The 17,149-nt window shown below is 50.4% G+C and overlaps 7 protein-coding genes across 7 annotated transcripts; 2 read left to right on the top strand and 5 right to left on the bottom strand.

Moving 5' to 3' along the window:
- Positions 1–1,517: 1,517 nt before the first annotated feature.
- AFUA_2G09880 (uncharacterized protein) lies at positions 1,518–2,503 on the bottom strand (the record flags this gene model as incomplete). Its single annotated transcript, XM_750228.2, has 2 exons — positions 1,518–2,240; positions 2,371–2,503. The coding sequence occupies 2 exons, from the start codon at positions 2,501–2,503 to the stop codon at positions 2,014–2,016; spliced, it is 360 nt and encodes a 119-aa protein (XP_755321.1). The 3' UTR covers positions 1,518–2,013.
- Positions 2,504–2,545: 42 nt separating this feature from the next.
- Positions 2,546–4,012, bottom strand: tif35 (translation initiation factor eIF3 core subunit g). Its single transcript, XM_750227.2, has 4 exons — positions 3,941–4,012; positions 3,239–3,869; positions 2,989–3,160; positions 2,546–2,909 (listed from the first exon to the last, which is right to left on the bottom strand). The coding sequence occupies exons 1-4, from the start codon at positions 3,955–3,957 to the stop codon at positions 2,857–2,859; spliced, it is 873 nt and encodes a 290-aa protein (XP_755320.1). The 5' UTR covers positions 3,958–4,012; the 3' UTR covers positions 2,546–2,856.
- Positions 4,013–4,159: 147 nt separating this feature from the next.
- AFUA_2G09860 (cytosine permease) lies at positions 4,160–6,751 on the bottom strand. The gene is made up of 3 exons (XM_077804140.1): positions 6,291–6,751; positions 5,989–6,205; positions 4,160–5,915 (listed from the first exon to the last, which is right to left on the bottom strand). Exons 1-3 carry the CDS (start codon positions 6,516–6,518, stop codon positions 4,813–4,815), a joined length of 1,548 nt encoding a protein of 515 aa, XP_077660303.1. The 5' UTR covers positions 6,519–6,751; the 3' UTR covers positions 4,160–4,812.
- Positions 6,752–9,025: 2,274 nt separating this feature from the next.
- Positions 9,026–10,870, bottom strand: AFUA_2G09850 (nitronate monooxygenase). Its single transcript, XM_750225.2, has 4 exons — positions 10,574–10,870; positions 10,196–10,457; positions 9,625–10,126; positions 9,026–9,575 (listed from the first exon to the last, which is right to left on the bottom strand). The coding sequence occupies exons 1-4, from the start codon at positions 10,584–10,586 to the stop codon at positions 9,285–9,287; spliced, it is 1,068 nt and encodes a 355-aa protein (XP_755318.1). The 5' UTR covers positions 10,587–10,870; the 3' UTR covers positions 9,026–9,284.
- Positions 10,871–11,054: 184 nt separating this feature from the next.
- Positions 11,055–13,181, top strand: AFUA_2G09840 (folic acid synthesis protein; the record flags this gene model as incomplete). The annotated part of the gene is made up of 5 exons (XM_750224.2): positions 11,055–11,324; positions 11,392–11,414; positions 11,542–11,876; positions 11,928–12,136; positions 12,200–13,181. The coding sequence occupies exons 1-5, from the start codon at positions 11,113–11,115 to the stop codon at positions 13,179–13,181; spliced, it is 1,761 nt and encodes a 586-aa protein (XP_755317.2). The 5' UTR covers positions 11,055–11,112.
- A 574-nt stretch (positions 13,182–13,755) lies between these two features.
- AFUA_2G09830 (ADP-ribosylation factor GTPase-activating protein) lies at positions 13,756–15,816 on the bottom strand (the record flags this gene model as incomplete). The annotated part of the gene is made up of 5 exons (XM_750223.2): positions 15,401–15,816; positions 15,206–15,341; positions 14,960–15,143; positions 14,170–14,897; positions 13,756–14,111 (listed from the first exon to the last, which is right to left on the bottom strand). The coding sequence occupies exons 1-5, from the start codon at positions 15,464–15,466 to the stop codon at positions 13,756–13,758; spliced, it is 1,470 nt and encodes a 489-aa protein (XP_755316.2). The 5' UTR covers positions 15,467–15,816.
- Positions 15,817–15,959: 143 nt separating this feature from the next.
- On the top strand, positions 15,960–17,018 carry tim21 (the record flags this gene model as incomplete). The annotated part of the gene is made up of 5 exons (XM_750222.2): positions 15,960–16,361; positions 16,438–16,622; positions 16,677–16,731; positions 16,781–16,880; positions 16,933–17,018. Exons 1-5 carry the CDS (start codon positions 16,074–16,076, stop codon positions 17,016–17,018), a joined length of 714 nt encoding a protein of 237 aa, XP_755315.1. The 5' UTR covers positions 15,960–16,073.
- Positions 17,019–17,149: the final 131 nt, after the last annotated feature.

Here is a 17,149-nt window from a genome sequence, read left to right as displayed (position 1 = left end):
ATTCCGTCTCCATGGGGTCCTACACTAACTATACTTAATTTCCACTACGACTTAGAGTCCCCACTTCGTTCTACCAAATTTCGAGGTCCGGATGGCCTAGAAGCCTGCTTCCAGGAGGCTCGGAGACCATTCTTACCACCTTCGAAAAGGCCGATTCTCATTAAGGTTCGAGCAATGCCTCAATTGATTCTTCGTTCATATCTAGAACCATGGTCTTGTCCATTTGCCTTGGCCGGAATGTGTTCAAGATCTGGATCGTTTGTAAATGGCTAATTTTACCCACCAGGTACCTGGCAAGGTCGGAGTGCTTGGACCCTACCTGACTCAGAGCTCTACCAGCCTTTCAACATTCCGTCGTCCTTCTTTTCCGGCTCTACAGCTGCTTCGGTACTGGTGGCGAAGACTCCTTCTCCTGGTAATTTCTCCTGTGCAACAATAATGGACAACCGAGGTGGACCTGCAACCGGTCGGCGATAACGGTTGACCTCTGAATGGCAACGACGAGTATAATGAAAAGCACAACATGGAGCAACGGCCAGAACAGCAGCGTATTCTCTCAGAAGGGGGGGAGGGGTCATTGCTCTGTAACAACCACCACAACTGGCAATAAATTGGGGTATGTTTTCTTAATTTGGAACATTGGGCTCCCTTGTCATTGAGCGCAACAGCTTGGGGGATTACCAGCCTCGACGTTTTGAGACGCGTGGACTATGACAAATTAGAGCAACAGTCGACCCGCCTAAGCTAATCCATACCATAACGATCTTTCAGAGCAATGCGTACAAGTTCACTAAACATGACATTCTACTCAAACTCGGCGCATCTCAGATCCGAGAAGGATATAGATTCATGAGGCAGATGCCGGATGTGGCATAGCCCTTGTCTTCTTAAACAAGTCAATGCAAATATGTCGGGCGTCTTCAGATATCTGCCGCTTTCCGTGAAGTTTGGTAACTTGAATGGCACTAAGTGACGGTCTTACTTGCGGAAATCCATCACCTGAGGTATGGACTTTCTACTTGCATCAGGTACTATCTAGTAGGATATCACTGACATAATCGGGGATTTGTCAAGTTTCTAGTCATACACCACTTCCAGAGATTTTTCCCTTGTACCTTTCAATACCCTTCCCTCCCTATATGTTCTCTTCGGGGCTGCTGTGTGGCGAACCACGGATTCCTCGTGGCTGGACTATGCATTGCCTAAGCCCAATACGTCTTGTGCAACATGAAGTAGTCAGGTGCTACAGAGTACGAAGCCCTCTGGTGCAAGTAGATTTGACAGACAGACCCACCACTAAACCATTCGGTGCTTGGAACCAAAGGACTGCAAACCGAGATGACGCACCCCTTCATTAGCTCCTCTCATGGACTGGGCAATCGGCATAGTCGACGAGCCTCCCGGATGATCTACGTATTCCCGGAGACCGGAAATCGAAGAGCCGATGAGATCTAGGTTTCTAGACTGGTCCTTTGAAGGTCTGTTGCTAAGCAGATTAGAGATTCCTCGAACCTGTTAGTGAACGATCCGGCGGTTTTGATTCGCGTATGGCTAGGACAAGAGGCAAGCCATGATACTTGGGTCGACATTCTTGACACCGATTGGATGGCGTGGACACTGACGATCATTGTAGGGGCCGATATGCTGACTTCCGCGAAACTCCAGAACCTCTGCTCATTGAACCAAGGGCTGCCTGCCCCAGGAGCGCTAATGTTGTACGACACTCTGCTCGAAACTTGCTCAGAATCGTGTCTCAGACCGTCATTGTTATGTCTGTGGTACGGAACATTAGCATTGTCAACTACCTAGCAACAATGATGACAAGCTTTGCCTGCAATGTAACAGGAGTGGAAGGTCAAACTCATTGGATGAGACTCCTGACCGTTAGTTCCAGAGAGGCAGATGTTGATCTGAGCTAAGCTATACATAGTGCACTCCACGATGCATTGGTGTCACTCTCGGATGAAACTTCGATGCAACGGTGTTGACCATTCAATCTCTGATGGGTGCACTCTATTCGCTTTCTGTTCTCAAAGCTTTTGACAGGACGGCGTGCCCCTTCGGGTCACTGCTCAATGAGCGAGGTGTCGGCTTCACAAAATCCGTGCCAATCAAGTTATACTCCATGTCTAGACCAATAGGTTTGTGTTCTTTACTGGACAAAGGAGAATCCTTGAGCTCTTTCTTGCCAATATACAAACATACGCTGACTGGCTGCAGCTGCAGCCGTGGCGGCAGTACTTCGTTTGATGGAACACAACAACTGTCGTTCTAGACAGGTGGAGCAGAGCACCCAAGCTTGCCTAGCATTTGAGTCTTACTCCACTCTGTTTGTAGCCATCCTTCCTCATTTACTATAGATTAGCATACAGGAGGGGTCCACAATGCCCTTCACTTCTTTCCGAGGTGTCTTCCACCTAGAGTGAGAGAAACACCCGCTCTGATGTTGCAGAAACTGCAACACAATAGCCACTGTCTCCACAGTGCGAGTTCCCCTCGTCATGAGCAGAGGACCAAAGCAGCAGGGCCGTCTACACTGCGTAATACGTTCTGATCATGCTTAAAATTGACTTGTTCTTCAGGATTAGAGACTATGACAACTTTTTCTCATTTTTGGACGCTTCCATTCAGATGAGAATGGTGAAAATATAAACCCTCTGAAACGATAGCTTTTCTTTGTATCCAATGGCCGCGCGCCTCGAGCAAGCAAACCACACGACGCATGTCTTCTTATAATCATCATTATCGACCGAGTCATACAGTACAAAGAAAAAGGGGGAAGATCTCTAGTCATGAAGCGAGCTCTGCCTGACGAAAACACCCAGGGGCCGTGAAAGGAAATCAGGAAGCAAGAATTTAAGTCGCCCTCTTTGCGAACTCGACGCGGAGGATCAAATGACGGTAACCAACTGCAGAAGGGGAAAGATATTAGCAACTGTATTTCGTAAAATGAAAGAAAAAAGGAGGCGAGAGGGGAAGAGAACGTACAGCCATCCATCTTTTCGCAAGCACGTGCAGCATCGGTCCGATCTGCAAAGCTGATAAAAGCGAAGCCCTTGGCTCTCTGGGTTTCTCTGTCTCTGGCAAGGAAGACTCTGGTGACGCGACCGAAACGCTCGAACAAGTCCCGAAGTTCTGATTCCTCTGCCAACTCGCTCACCTATAGAACGTAAAATCAGTATTTATTCCAAAAGATGATACTGGGATGTAGAGCAGACGGGCAGGAGGTAAAACTCACGTTTGTAACTCTGAGAGTCGCCAGATCATCCTTCTCGTACTTGCCAGCCATTCTCTCGCCACCAGCAGCAGCACCTTTCCGCAAGTGAGGAGGCACGTAGCTCGAGGTTCCAGCACCAAGGCCACCAGCAGCGGGGACATCATCAGCGCCGGGCTCAGCACCAGCGGCAGCGGTCTCGTCGACAGGTGCCATAGTATCTTTGAACGGACAACGAGCAGTGAAATGCTCTCCGCTGCAAATACGACACTTGACCTTCTTGTCCTTGAGCTGGTCCTTGATGCTGCCCTTTTCGGGGCCAGCCTTCTCAGCCTCCGCGGCCTGCACCCGCCAGTTCACACTGGGTCTGAAGACGATGTTCTCACCGACGGAGGTGGTGTCGAACGAGGGACCGGCCGCGTGGCCCTTCTCGAGCCCGAACTTGGCCCACGACCGCCGCTCCGCGACTTGCGGGTTGACGTGCTCCCTCACCACGGTCGTCTTGATCCGGCGGGTGACCTTGACCTTCTTGCCCTCATCGTTGAAGCGGTATGAAACAACGGTCTTTGTGCCATCTTTGTTCGTCGTGACTTGTTGCGCGGGGAGCGCGGAGGGGTCATCGAACTCCTCGTCGTCGGCCCAGTCGGCGGCGCGGCTGGAAAAAAATGAAAAAAAAAGGATCAGAATCAAGGTAGAAATAGAATGCGTTTCGGAAGAGATACTCACTTTCCTAGTCTGGACATTTTGTGTGATATGTGGTGACTTGATGTCTGTTTGCTGAATTTCTTTGATTTCCACGAAAGGCGAATCCGTTGTGGATTTGTTCGGTGTGGCGCAAAATCTGTGGCGCATCCGCTATGGCTGGTGTTCAGGAACGAGAGTCACGTGGTTTATAGGTACTTGTTCCACTGGAAAAATGTCCTCTCAGCTTTCAATGCATGGTCAGTGCATCGAGACTTAGTTTGTTTTTAAGACGAGTTTCAAAGTTCTTTACTGGGTTTTTTTTAGGTACTGCCTTCTTGTGAATCCGTGTCTTTGGTGACACTATAGGTAGCTTGTTATTACTGGCTGACATGCACCACGTCCGCTCCGAGAAGACATGCCAGCTAGGTTGATTCTTCAAGCTGGCAATGATATCTCCTTCTGTCACCGACGTCTTTATAGTCACTCATCAGCGAGAGTGCATTTCCTTGTACATTGGGACCGAGCTTGATAGTCTAACCTTGAAAGCAAAGACTATATACACAGCACCAACAGACCACCAGCACTTGATACAAAAATGTCAGAATGGCAGAGACGAGCTCGAAAATCTGCATGATGTGCCTATGGCCCCCTCAGTGTACAATGCATGGATTTCTACGAAGCACACCAACACGAATCATGTTCTACGCAAGGACCTGGGATTAGATCAAGATTGACCAACGACATTCTGTCGATCATGCATTTCTTAAGACGCTATGATTTATCAGCGCGAAATTAGTTGCAACTATATACATGGAAACCAGCATCACAATATATGTTACTTCACGGTCGACAAACAAGACCAATTGATAAAACCCAAAAACCGCACACTTCTATCATCAAGAGCATTACTAGGATTACCGACCCAAAAACTTTATCTCAATAGGCCTTAGGACGGCATACATCACAGCCGAGAAAGCGAATCCCAGCTCAAAACCAACGTCGCCACCGAATGGAGCTTGACCGGCATGGAGAGCAATGGGTCCGACCCACCATGATTGGCTCATACCAGTGATCATACCAGCCACGCCGAATCCAAAGGCAATGGAGGCAGCGATTCCAAGAGGAAGCTTGTCGCGCTTGTCGTAAATCTCAGGCCGATATCCACCAAATCCACGCTTGAAGAGGAAATGATCGGTAAGTGCAATGCCGGAATAAATGGACAGCCAGTACGCAATGAAGTTCATGAAATTTTCCAACACAGTCTCGAAGTGAGAGTATCCGGGAATAGCAATAGCCACAGAGGCACAGGAGCCGAGGAAAACCCAGACGAATCGGGGTACACGCTGGGAGTAGCGGCTCAGAACCTGAAGAGTCAAGGCCACCGAATAGATGTTCGGACAGTTGTTGGCGATAATGGAGAGTGCTAGGATGACGAGGCAGAATTTACCGAATCCGCCGAGAGGCTCAAGCACAGCATTCAACAAGCCTCCGTTTCCGGAGGCGTCGTAGCCCATTTGATACTTGTTATTGCCATCGTCGATTCCTGTAGCGGTCATGACCGCGATTCCCAGCATCTGACAGAACAAAAGCGGAATGATGAGGCCAATCCAGGCGGAGAGAAATATCTTGCGACGGCTCCGATTAGCGGGCTGGTACACAGTATAATCGGCGGCGTAGCTAGTCCATCCAGTAGCGAAACCGTACACAGTCGAACCAAAGGACAAGACACCGCCCATTTCTGATGTGCCAACTTCCATTGGGAGGTTCCTGAAGTCTCCTGAGTGGGCGAAGGTACCAAGGACAATCATAAACACGATGAAGGTAGGGATCCAACTCCAGTATTCATAGGCATGCACAACCTTGTACCCAGCGAATGTGATGACAAACGTGCAAATAGCAATTATAAGAATGGCAGCGAATCCGGGGACGTTGCCATTCACTGCATTGATGAGCTGAGCACCGACGATGGCGTTGGCAGCGGACCAGCCCACACAAGCGAGCACATTCAGAATAGCAACTGAAGGAACGAGGATGTCAGCACCTGCTACTTTGAAAAGACAATAAGTGAGATTATGCAAAAAGATACATACTGAACTTGGTGGGCCCCCAGCCGAACCAGAACCTCGAAAGGACCATCTGCCGTAACCCGAAGGCAGCACCGAAGCATGAGAAGAAGCAAACGGTCAAGACACCCAAGAGATTGAAAAAGAGGCAGGTGAGAATTGCATCGACGAAGCCGAGATCAAAGAGCGACTTTCCGAGGACGCCAATGGCGAAGGAGCTCACCACCATGTTGGCCGCCAGCCACTAAGTTGAGTCAGTTTTGGACATTGGCCCAGCTGTACCAGCCCTGAGCTGGCAAAGCCTTGATCAATTGCATTCAGGAACACACCATGCTGCCAATGTTAAAATATGACGTGTCCGTCCGTTCATCGGCTGGTACACGTTCTATACCTCGCTGCTCAATGTTGAGCTTTCCGGCCAGCCGTTGTAGCCTGGCGTACCACGAATCGCCATATACAAAGGTTTCCCCAGGCACAGCACCATCGCTGCTACTGTCGAAAGGCCTCTTCTCTACCTGGGGGGCTTTCTCAAGGTCGTGCTCAACGCCACCGAACATTATGATGGACGTGGTGCGATTGCACCGTGTCTTAACCTGGTTGAAAAAACTGAGTCAATCCCCACCACCTGGGGAGGAGAAATGAAGTTAATGATAAGAGTATAGGAAGAGCTCTACAAGCTCAACGACCAGGTAAGGTGAGGAAGAGAGAGAAGGAAAACCACCACATCTTTCTCTTTTTCCTTTTCCTCTTTTTTTTCTCTGGTCGAGGATGGGGCAAGAGCCAATTAATATAGGCACAGGTTTCGCGTGCTCAGATAAAAATCTTTCCCACACAGGGTTTGGCCGACGCAGCTCTCAGTCCTCCCGGGGCCCACCGTGAGACAAGATCTTACCAAGAAGCACTCTTGATAACGCTTCACTAGAGGTCGCGTTTGGTAACGAGACCGAAGACCAGCCGTCACATCCGCTGGGCACACTCCACAATCGCGTTCTACTGAGTGGCCGGAAATCCCAGTCGCGTGTCCTGCAGGAAATCGCTGGTTAAGCATTTTTTTTCTTGTTTCGAAAGTAGTTTCGGGTCCCCACTTTCGTTCCAGAAAGAACGGGCACAAGCCTTCACTTAAACCAATCATACCTTTCAATCTTTTGACCCACCATCGCTAAGCAAAATTAGCGTTGCCTGGACTTGACGCGGGTTGATGCAAACAGCATTATTATTGGATATACCATTATCTACCCCCACCCTGGACCGGGAGTGGCAAGGCGAATACTGATAAGGTCTCCTTCGCTGATAGGTATCTTGACATCACCGACGCTAGGGAAAGACCTAGAGAGGTAGGCACCAGGTACTGTTGATGATAACAAATGTCGATAGATTGTACCTGATGATCATAATCATTCCTTGAACCTATGTGAAAGACACGCTATCCATGCCTGTTATCGCCGAGTATCTCACCACAGAAGATAGACCTACTTCCTTGTCGTTATCATCCGCAGCACAGGCTGCCGCCGACTGTTCAGACCACCAGCTTGGCAATTCTCTGCGTTATCTAGACTATACTCAGCATACGATCTGCCTTAGGAAGTCTGTCACAGAGATTGGTTCGTTAATCGATACTTAAAGGGCCTTGGCATGTCCTGGTCCGTCCATTCCTCATTCGTCCTTCAGAACTCTACCCCGGCATTGAGGGGTTGCTGCAAGCTAAATGGTATCGGAAACCTACGTGCTCTATTGCTGGGATAGCGGTGATCGCCGTCTTCCATTTATGCTTATAAGAATATCTCTGATCTATCATCTGACACAGACGAAGTCTAAGCGACATATGCTTTACTTTAGAAACGTGCATTAGCGCCAAGTGCAATTAATCTCTGCGATGGCCTCCAATGGATATTGATGAAAGGTTTGCTATTAATACCTAATCGCAAGGCCAGTGATTGTCTTGAGATTGAAGCAGAATGTGCTCATCGTGATTAATTGCCCTGAGTCGAGCTATCGCTTCTTATTGATCACAGCAACCATATTGCAATGAACTCTTAGGCTGTTGATGGCTTCATTAGCAGGACGCTTCTCAACACTGATAGTTTCTACAGGATGAACCCCCAGGGTTTCCCGGTTCACTCTTTTCACAAATCTCACAGCTTCCAGCTCTCACATAGCATAGGTTTGTCGCCAAGATCTGACAAATGTCCAACGAGTCCAGCATATCGGCCTCAAGACTTAGCCTAAAACTCACAAGCTGCACCGGCCAATTGTTAGCCACCGCATTTCGGTGGCCAACGTTATTATCACCCATGGAACGAGCATGTATATACAGTCCGTATGTAACCACAACGCTCAGTCATTTACAGGCTGTCGGTACCACAGGCGGGATTCGCTGTGGTAAGTGTGAGAAACGAGAGCTCGCTTCCACTATATGCCTTCCCTCGAGTGACCAAACCTGCGGTCCAGAGGATAGGTACACAAGTCCTAACGCAGGCCTGCAAGAAAGCCTACAAACAGCATCTCAGTGTCAAAGATGCATTGACTGGAGCTTCAAATACACGCCAGCACATCTGTCCGTCATAGTACAGCTGACTTGACAGTTCCACTGGTTATTCATGAACCATTTGATACAGACGGCCTCCGCAGTCCCCACTCAGGATCCTTATTTCCTGGCCTTAGGGCTCCTCAGCTTACCCATCCAGCAGGCAAAAGCAAAACCCGCGCAAAGCCGAACCGAATGGAATGGATACCGAGTCGGAATCTGCGATGTAAACAATCAATGCGCCTTACTAGCTATTTTGTTATGCAGTTTGTGCACTGTATCGTTATCTACCTTATTTCTGGCATGCTTGCGTCCATACCTACGGATGCTCTCAAGTGATGGTGTTGGTTAAACACACGCCTTGATCTTTTGCTGGTCAGGGGTTCTGTAGTCGATGACTACCCCGTGATTTCTGGTTGAGCATTTGGAAGTTCTAGAGCTGAGCCATAAGGTTTTCTAGATTTGTCATGTGTACATGGTAAGCCTTTGCTGGAGGCGAGGATGATGATCAGCGATTTTTGGTGCTGAGACTCCGGAGTAGAAACACCGAGGGGCATGCCTCATACCATAGCGAGACTCTACCTTTACCTTTTGTCTTCGAGAATTGTCTACATTTTCCAGGGCCCTAAGTACGATTAACATCCTTGAGAATAATCGCTCCAATTTTGGGTAGTCAATGCAGAATCAATCACCCCGCCCACAAATCTATGAGCTGGACGTCATCCATAAACAGAAAGTCATAAGATATAGCGTGCTATGTACGAGAAAATATAAGAAAAACATATAAAATAAAAAAAATCTACAGCTTGGCAAGCATCCTGTTGCCCTGCTTCAAGAGAGCAGCAGCGTCCGAGACGATCTCGTCGACGATAGCCTTGGCGGGCTTCTTCTCCGAGACCACAGCGGAAACCTTACCCATCAGGAACGGGCGAGCGTTGTCCAGAGTCTCGTCATCAACATCGTCACCGAGGTTCTCAAAATCGTGCTCGACAGGGATGATTCCCTTGGATGTAAGCTCCTTCATCTCCTCTCGGCGGTTCTCCTCCCAGTTCTGAATGTATGCGTTGTTACGGACACGCATGGGACGACCCTGGGACATATTAGCTGACCATACCCATGCATTCGGCATGTGGACTTACAGTGAAGATGATAGTGCGAACATTGTCCTCAAAACCGGCGGTGCGCACAGCCTCCTGGTGAGCAACAGGAGCACCGGCCTCATCGGAAAGGATAAAGCGGGTACCGATCCAGACAGCGGAGGCACCCAGCATCAGAGCAGCGGCGAGGGAGTTGCCATTGAACAGACCACCAGCGGCAACGACCTGCACGGGCTGGCCAGTCATAGGGCTCTTCTTGCCCTGGCACAGCTTGGCAACAGTAGGGATGAGGATGGTGGTAGGTACATCACCAGTGTGACCACCGCCCTCACCACCCTGAGCGCAGATGATGTCGGCACCAGCATCAAGGGCCTTCTGAACGTGCTTGGGGTGACCAATCATGTTCATGTAAAGGACACCAGCGGCGTGAAGTTTTTCCACGACGTGCTTGGGAGGCACACCGACAGCGGATACGAAGAGCTTGGCGCCTTCCTGAATGATGATATCGACCAGCTCGTTAAGCTTGCCCTTGGTGTAGTCGTAGCTAGAAAAAAGACGTGTCAGCATCCTGGGTCCTAGCATAGAGTATATATAAAAAGGAAGGAGTTCTGACTTGGTCTTACGAGCGCTTCCTCCGACCTGAGGAAGCAGAAGATCGACACCAAAAGGTGCGTTCTTGTCATGCAGGTAGCTCTTCAGCTCTGCAATCTGTTCACGGAGCATTTCAGGTGTGTAGCCGACACCACCAATGACACCCAGGCCACCAGCATTGGTGACAGCGGCGGCCAGCTTGGGACCAGCGGCCACATTCATACCTGCCAGCAGGACGGGGTGGTTGATCTTGAGCAGATCGGTGAGGGTGGTACGGATTTGCTCTAAGGAAGAGACACTACGTTAGCACGAAATTCTTTCAAAGCCATAGCGAGGTAATTTTGTAACATGGGAGGGTGCAATCATGCTGCGGGCTGAATCTGAGGGCAGTGAAGCTTACGAGGAGAAGCCATGGTTGGAGATCTGGACAGGTGAACTCGGATGCTAGAGGAAACAACAGAATACAAAGAGAGGATCAAAGGATGATAGACAGAAGGAGATGGTCTGGACAGAGTGAGTGGAGGGTATCAACGGCGCAACTCTAATAATAATAAGGAGAATCTGGAGAAGAGCAAGGCTAAGCCGGGGAACCGAGGAGAGGAGAACGATAGCATGATCTGTTTGCACGAGCCTCGGCTGAACAGAAGCGACCGTGTCAACGTGTACCTCTCTCCTCTCTCTCCGCTCTCTATGGCCGAGCATATGCGTTCGAGTGCCGAAAGCCAAGCCTGTTGCTGACTTATGGGGCCGGGGTAGTTATTAAATTGATTGGCTGTCACTTGATGCCTTATATTTCGGGCAGCAGACGATTTGGACAAGTGCCTGAGGCATCCTGAATGACGGATTCCCACGTGACTTCCTAAAGCTGAGCAGGTGCGACTTCACCATCGTGACGTATAGTTCTTCAGACACTCGAGCAATTGTAACGCAGCGGCATCTATGGTGTTTTGGCCAGACAGCATGAGACAGTGCTCGGCCGTTAGCTGGCATTTTAATGCTGTCTCACTAAGGTCCGCTGCTTGTAGCTCTCCTCTACAACACACTTCCGGTGTGCGCCTGTTGCCCTCCAGTCTACCACAAACATCAAACAAATCGGTGGGGAGGTTTTGTATGCCAGTCTGCATAGGATATCATCACAGTCAGACGAAGAGGCAGGTTCTCTGTGTCCTCCGAGCACCATGTTCTTCATGTACCAATATAGTCTAACCTAGACCATAGATTTCTATCTTCTTCCAGTTCATGTACGTATCTTAGAGACATAAGCCCTTGAAGACCGTCCGCGCTCACTCAGCATTGCGACTGGGAGTCTTTGTGGCCTCGCCTCTGCCTCCCCCGGTGTATTTGTGGAGGCTAATATCCGTTTTCCAGGTTCGCCGACGTCTAGCTATCTTCATAAGCGAATTTTGCCCAACTTGAAACTCGGGAATGTCAAAAATGTGTCTTTAAAGCACGTGTCTCAACACCAAAGTTTCTCTACCGCTCATAGGAATGCATTTAATGCCGGGATGAACCAAGATAGTCCTCTTATGCACCGGGCCTACATTGCCCTTGGGAGCAATGTGGGGGAGCGGGTTGAAATGATTGAAAAAGCCTGCAAGGAGATGGAAAGGGCGCATATCAGGGTCAAGAGAACAAGCTCTCTCTTTGAGACTGCGCCAATGTATGTTCTTGATCAAGACCCTTTCATGAATGGTGTTTGTGAGGTCAGTTACCCCAAGCATGCTTCGGGGCCATATATTGATGGTCTTTGACAGGTGGAAACCAGCTTGGGGCCTCTCGAATTGTTGGACAAACTGCAATCAATCGAGCTGGCCTTAGGTCGAAGGAAACTTATTGATAAAGGCCCACGATCCATTGATCTGGATATTCTCCTCTATGACCAAGAAGTGTTTTCCCACGAGCGTCTCAACATCCCACACAAGTTGATGCTGGAACGGGATTTTGTCCTACGGCCTCTTTGCCAGTGAGTATTGTGACGAACGAACGCAGCTTGCATCAGCATCACAGACTCATGGATAACGAATAGGCTTATCCCTCATGAGTTGCCACCTATTCCTGGACAGACTAGAAGCTACCTATCCTACTTGAAGTCACTTCCGCCTCCCGAACCAGTACCAGTGGCCACCACCCACATATCCCCGCGTTTCCCAGCGCTGCGCTCTACAGATCCCAAACGTCCAACTCACATCATGGCCATCCTCAACGTGACCCCTGATTCCTTCTCCGACGGCGGCAAGCATTTCTCGCAGGACCTCTCCGCCCTCACCGAGACCGTCCGCCATCTCATCGCAGCCGGCGCAACCATCATCGACGTCGGCGGAGAGAGTACCCGCCCAGGTTCAGCCCCAGTCGGTGAAGCCGAGGAGCTAGCCCGAGTCATCCCGGTAATACGACACATCCGCACCTCCATCCCCGAAGCCAACAACATTGCCATCAGCATCGACACCTACCGCGCCAAAGTAGCCGAGGAGGCCTGCGCTGCCGGCGCAGACATCATCAACGATATCTCCGCCGGCACCCTCGACCCGGAAATGCTCCCCACCATGGCCCGCACCGGCAAAGCCGTCATCCTAATGCACATGCGCGGCACCCCCGCCACAATGACCAAGTTAACAGACTACCCCAACGGCATCGTCCAGGACGTCGGCGCCGAGCTCCGTGCGCGCGTCGCCGCTGCAGAAGCAGCCGGCATCCGCCGCTGGCGCATCATCCTCGACCCTGGTCTCGGCTTCGCCAAGAATATGCCTCATGATCTGGCCATCCTGCGCGATCTGCAGCAGTTCCGCACCGGTATCGAAGGGCTAGAGTACTTGCCCTGGTTGATGGGGCCGAGTCGGAAGAGATTCATTGGTCGGCTGACGGGCGTGGAGAAGGCGAGTGAGCGCACTTGGGGCACCGCGGCGACTGTCACGGCTAGTATTGCTGGTGGAGCGGACATTGTGCGTGTGCACGATGTCAGGGAGATGTGGCAGGTTGCCAAGGTGGCGGATGCTATATACCGTGTATAATATCAGCAGTGTTATCAGCAGTTCTAAGAGTATTGAACGGCTTGATGCAAACTTAGATTGAGGGCATTCTCAGAATAGTACAGTTTGGACATGCTGGACGACGGGATGTGACAGAGAGCCTAATTGATAACGCTTACTTTACTGTTACCAGGGTCTAGAGGGGTTGTGTCTCATAATGTGGCTTGTTCATATCCAGGGTCTATCTTACAAAGGCGCCGCACTCAAGGATAGACAAAGCCTCACCAAGATTATCTAATCGATGGAGAGGCTGGTAAACGGAGTACAGAAACCCATCAGCATCACCAGAATTATGATCAGGAGACAAGTCTGAGAGCGCATCTAGCCTCTCATAACCGAGATGCTGGCACAATGGATGGTTTTCAGTCTAAGGAAGGATATATTGATGGGTGCATAGATACTATAGGAAGAACACTATCCGAATGAACAAAAAGGCTTGCTTGGAATGAAGGAGAAACAAGCATGGTGCGCAGCTTGCTTGAAGAAACATCAACAAATCAATTTGCAACATCTAGCTGTTGAGATAGCTGCGGATAGCTCCTGTTCGAGCCGTTAGTCAAAGGTTATGGTCGACAACAGAATAGCGGTACGTACCCTGCAATTTGACGGCACCTTCACCTACAAGCTGTGTCAGGTTTTCAAGATCATCACCGGCCGTGATACCGAAGCGGCGAACGAAATCCTTGGCTGCACTCTCAAGGTCACCGTAAGTGTCATCACCGGTCGCGAAGTCATCCTCCGGACGACCAAAGTAAGCGTTACTCGAGATGGCGGTAGCCCCGTCGAACTGGCGGAGTCGCTCTTTAGCTTCGGCCTGTGCATTAGGGTCGAAGCGATCCCGTCCGAAGAACTCGTCTGACGAAATACCCTTCTGGTTGCCGAATCGGGATCTGGTGCGCTCAAGTTCCTCCTCTGTGCTTTAGTTAGAACCCAATGAAACTGGCCCAGAGATGACAGAAATGAAACAAACCATCTTCAGCGCTCCGCACGGGAGCAACAGAACCGAATCCCAGCTTTTTGGGAGCAGCAGGCTTGGCGCCAACAGTCTGGCCGAATCCCAGTCTTCCAATACCCATTCCGAGGCGCTCCACTTCACTGGCACTTCGTTCATGAGATTTTCTTGTGGACCCGAAGCCACCTGCTCCTGGGCTAATGGGAGTAGGAGAAGCGATAGCGGTGGCAGCGGTGGAAGTCTTGGCTTTGGCATCGGCCTCGGCCTGCTCTGCTTCGGGGTCATACCCGAGCTTCTCAATGCGCTCTGCCTCCTCCTTTGCCTTTCGTTCCGCCTCCTCGAAATCGATGGCTTCCGCCCCGCCAATCTTCTTAGCACCCAGCTTAGGCGCTTTCTTAGCGCCTAGAACGCTGCCCTTCTTCGCGGTAGTTGTAGACGATGCCTTCCGGACAGAGGCGCTTGCCCGGATAGCGGTCGGAGCAGGCGAAGTAGCCTCCTTGTCTGAGGCCGAAAGAGGCGATTTCGAGCGAGCACCATTGCCATTGGCGCCAGCGTTCAGGAACGGCGACGCAGTCCGGCTCACCACTGGCGGCGTACCTGTGCGCGAAGGTGGGTTGCTGGGTCGCTTGATAGAAGGCTTATCCCATGAGGAGAAGAAATCGTCATCCGCGTCACCAGCAGGGGTACTCGATCCGTCCGAAGCAGTGCCAGCGGGAATGTCTGTAACCACGACCTCCTCGGGGTATCTGAATAAAACCAAATCAGCATTTGTGTGTGTGATAGAGTCGAGAATCACTGGATGACGAACTGTTGAGCATCCTGCGCGGCCCGTCTTTTCAACTCCTCCTTGTACTTGACAGCAGCGTTGCAGGTGTATTTGACCTTGACGTCCTTGCTAGCTAAAGCGGCAGATCCTCCATGCGATTGGAAATACTTGGTAGCCGATTCGTTTCCGCCGACTTTCATAATCCGCAGCTGCTCCCATTGCCATTCTGTAAATAAGTAGTTAGTTTTCAAGACATGTGACAGAGGCTGTGGCAGCAGGGTTCCATACGGTCGAGGTTCGTGGAACGAACAAAGGAGATATGGACACCAAGATTGCGGTGATGGGCTGAGCAGTCAAGACACAAGTAGATACCGAACGGCACTGACGACCATGTCGGGTTCTTGGAGCCACAGTCGAAGCATATCTATTGAATAAACGCAGATTAGCATGGTTATAGGCGAGTTAAGGAGGGGCAATGCGCACCTTGTTTGCGGGCTTCAACTTGAGCTTCTCAAAAATCTTTTGAGACTGCGCTTTTGTAGCACTCATTGTGACTGCAGTCTGGAATCAAAATGTAGGAATGAAGCCAAAAGGAAACGTGCCTCGAGCGAGCTGCACGAAAAGTCCAGGTGTCTGAAGGGGAGCGAGAGTTCCAAAATGCGGCGAACTTGGCCGGAGCGTCTCCTTTGACGATTTGCGCAACTACCCAGTAATTTTCGGCTCCTCGGACGGACTGTCACGTTGGCGATGATGATGACTTTAGGCGCAAATTGGATAGAACAACCAAGTCTATGCAAAATTAAACACTGTAGACCTAGGAATTGAATTGCACAAGGTCTAAAGTCTTGTTAATTCGTCGAAGGAAGACTCCAGACGCAAAGCACAAGGTCATGTAAACACTTCAGGCAATCCGAGATGTATTGCAATTACAGCACAAAACTGTCCCTGAAAGTTTCGAACCGATGTTGGAACAAGGCTTCCCACGTGACCCACTGTATCCAGGGCCGTCCCCACATGGCCGAGTTTCGATATCGCATGCAATGCTTTGATGGATTATTTGCCGGATTTGAAACGAATGGTAATACAATTCAGGCTTGACGTTGGACTTGGGACTTTGTTTTCTGATGAATAGTCGCCTGCTCTCCATTACACTGCCATGATGAGCCCTCATCTTCTCCCAAGCACGTCTATTCCTAAGGCCTCGGCCGCCTTACTTTTGCGCCCAGCGTTTCCCCGCATGACGACTTTGACACGGTTCTACGCAACACAGAGCGATCTCGGTGGAGGTTCTGGTTCCAAGGCGACCCCGAGACGGAGAAATGTCACAGTGTTATCCGATGATGGGCGATATGAGTGGGGAGAATTGAGCGGGAGGGAAAAGGTTGCGCGGGCGACGCAGCAGTCGCTCAACTTTCTTGTCATAGTAGCCGGCGCGGTCTTGACGGTGAGATGATATCCGACCGTGACATCTCGCTCTTGGAGAGTCTTCTGTGATGGCCAGTCGGACTGACAGTAGTTAGGGCGGAGTTTTCTATCTGCTCTATACAGAGGTCTTTTCTCCCAACAGCAGGACATGGCAGTTCGAGAAGGCTGTCCAACGCATCAAGGACGATCCGCGATGCACGGATTTGTTAGGTGATCGAAGAGAGATCAAGGCGTATGGAGAGAGCACTGGAAGCCGATGGGAGCGGAATAGGCCTATCGCGTAAGAATTGTCGCCGTTGGACCCTTTTCTCCCGGGAACTGACGAAAGCGTCAGGACTTCAATGTTTAAGGATCGACAGGGTCGCGAGCATATGAAGATGCATTTTCATGTACTTTGTCTTATCTTCAGTACTCTGGAGAAATGCTGACCCTTTATAGGTTGAGGGGCCACTCAACTCCGGAATCGTGATTGTGCATATGATGAAACCCTTGGACAAGGACGAATGGGAGTATCTGCTTCTCGCGTTGGATGTTAAGGGTCGGTGTCCCATTCCGTCTCAAGTCCTTCTTCGTACTGACACTTCCTCAAGGGCATTCGCGTGTCATCCTAGAGCAAGCCCAAGAAAAGCCTGGTGTGGCCAAGGCGCTGAAGATATTTGGCATTCAGTGGCGATAGTTGCTCATGGAATTGCGCCTATGCAATGTATCCTTCCGGTCAGCATATATCTGATCGACCAACGAATGTCCCCGTGACTCCATATACGGGCGTACATGGGGGCCTAGGCCACCCAAAGCCGCCGTGGATGA

Source organism: Aspergillus fumigatus, chromosome 2 (assembly GCF_000002655.1).
Source record: "Aspergillus fumigatus Af293 chromosome 2, whole genome shotgun sequence".
Classification (NCBI taxonomy): Eukaryota; Fungi; Ascomycota; class Eurotiomycetes; order Eurotiales; family Aspergillaceae; genus Aspergillus; species Aspergillus fumigatus.
Note: the sequence above shows the minus strand (reverse complement) of the source record. Positions and strands in the feature narration are given on the sequence as shown.

Excerpts from the sequence above, each read along its gene's own strand:
- tif35 (XM_750227.2), bottom strand. Across the intron at positions 3,161-3,238 it reads CGACTCTCAGAGTTACAAAC|GTGAGCGAGTTGGCAGAGGA; the intron begins GTGAGTTTTACC and ends TACGTTCTATAG. Across the intron at positions 2,910-2,988 it reads TTGCGAAAAGATGGATGGCT|TTGGTTACCGTCATTTGATC; the intron begins GTACGTTCTCTT and ends CCCCTTCTGCAG.
- AFUA_2G09860 (XM_077804140.1), bottom strand. The coding sequence starts at position 6,518 with ATGTTCGGTGGCGTTGAGCACGACCTTGAGAAAGCCCCCCAGGTAGAG. Across the intron at positions 6,206-6,290 it reads ATTTTAACATTGGCAGCATG|TGGCTGGCGGCCAACATGGT; the intron begins GTGTGTTCCTGA and ends GACTCAACTTAG. Across the intron at positions 5,916-5,988 it reads CTGGGGGCCCACCAAGTTCA|TTGCTATTCTGAATGTGCTC; the intron begins GTATGTATCTTT and ends TCGTTCCTTCAG.
- AFUA_2G09850 (XM_750225.2), bottom strand. Across the intron at positions 10,127-10,195 it reads GGAAGCGCTCGTAAGACCAA|CTACGACTACACCAAGGGCA; the intron begins GTCAGAACTCCT and ends TCTTTTTTCTAG. Across the intron at positions 9,576-9,624 it reads TTCGCACTATCATCTTCACT|GGTCGTCCCATGCGTGTCCG; the intron begins GTAAGTCCACAT and ends AATATGTCCCAG.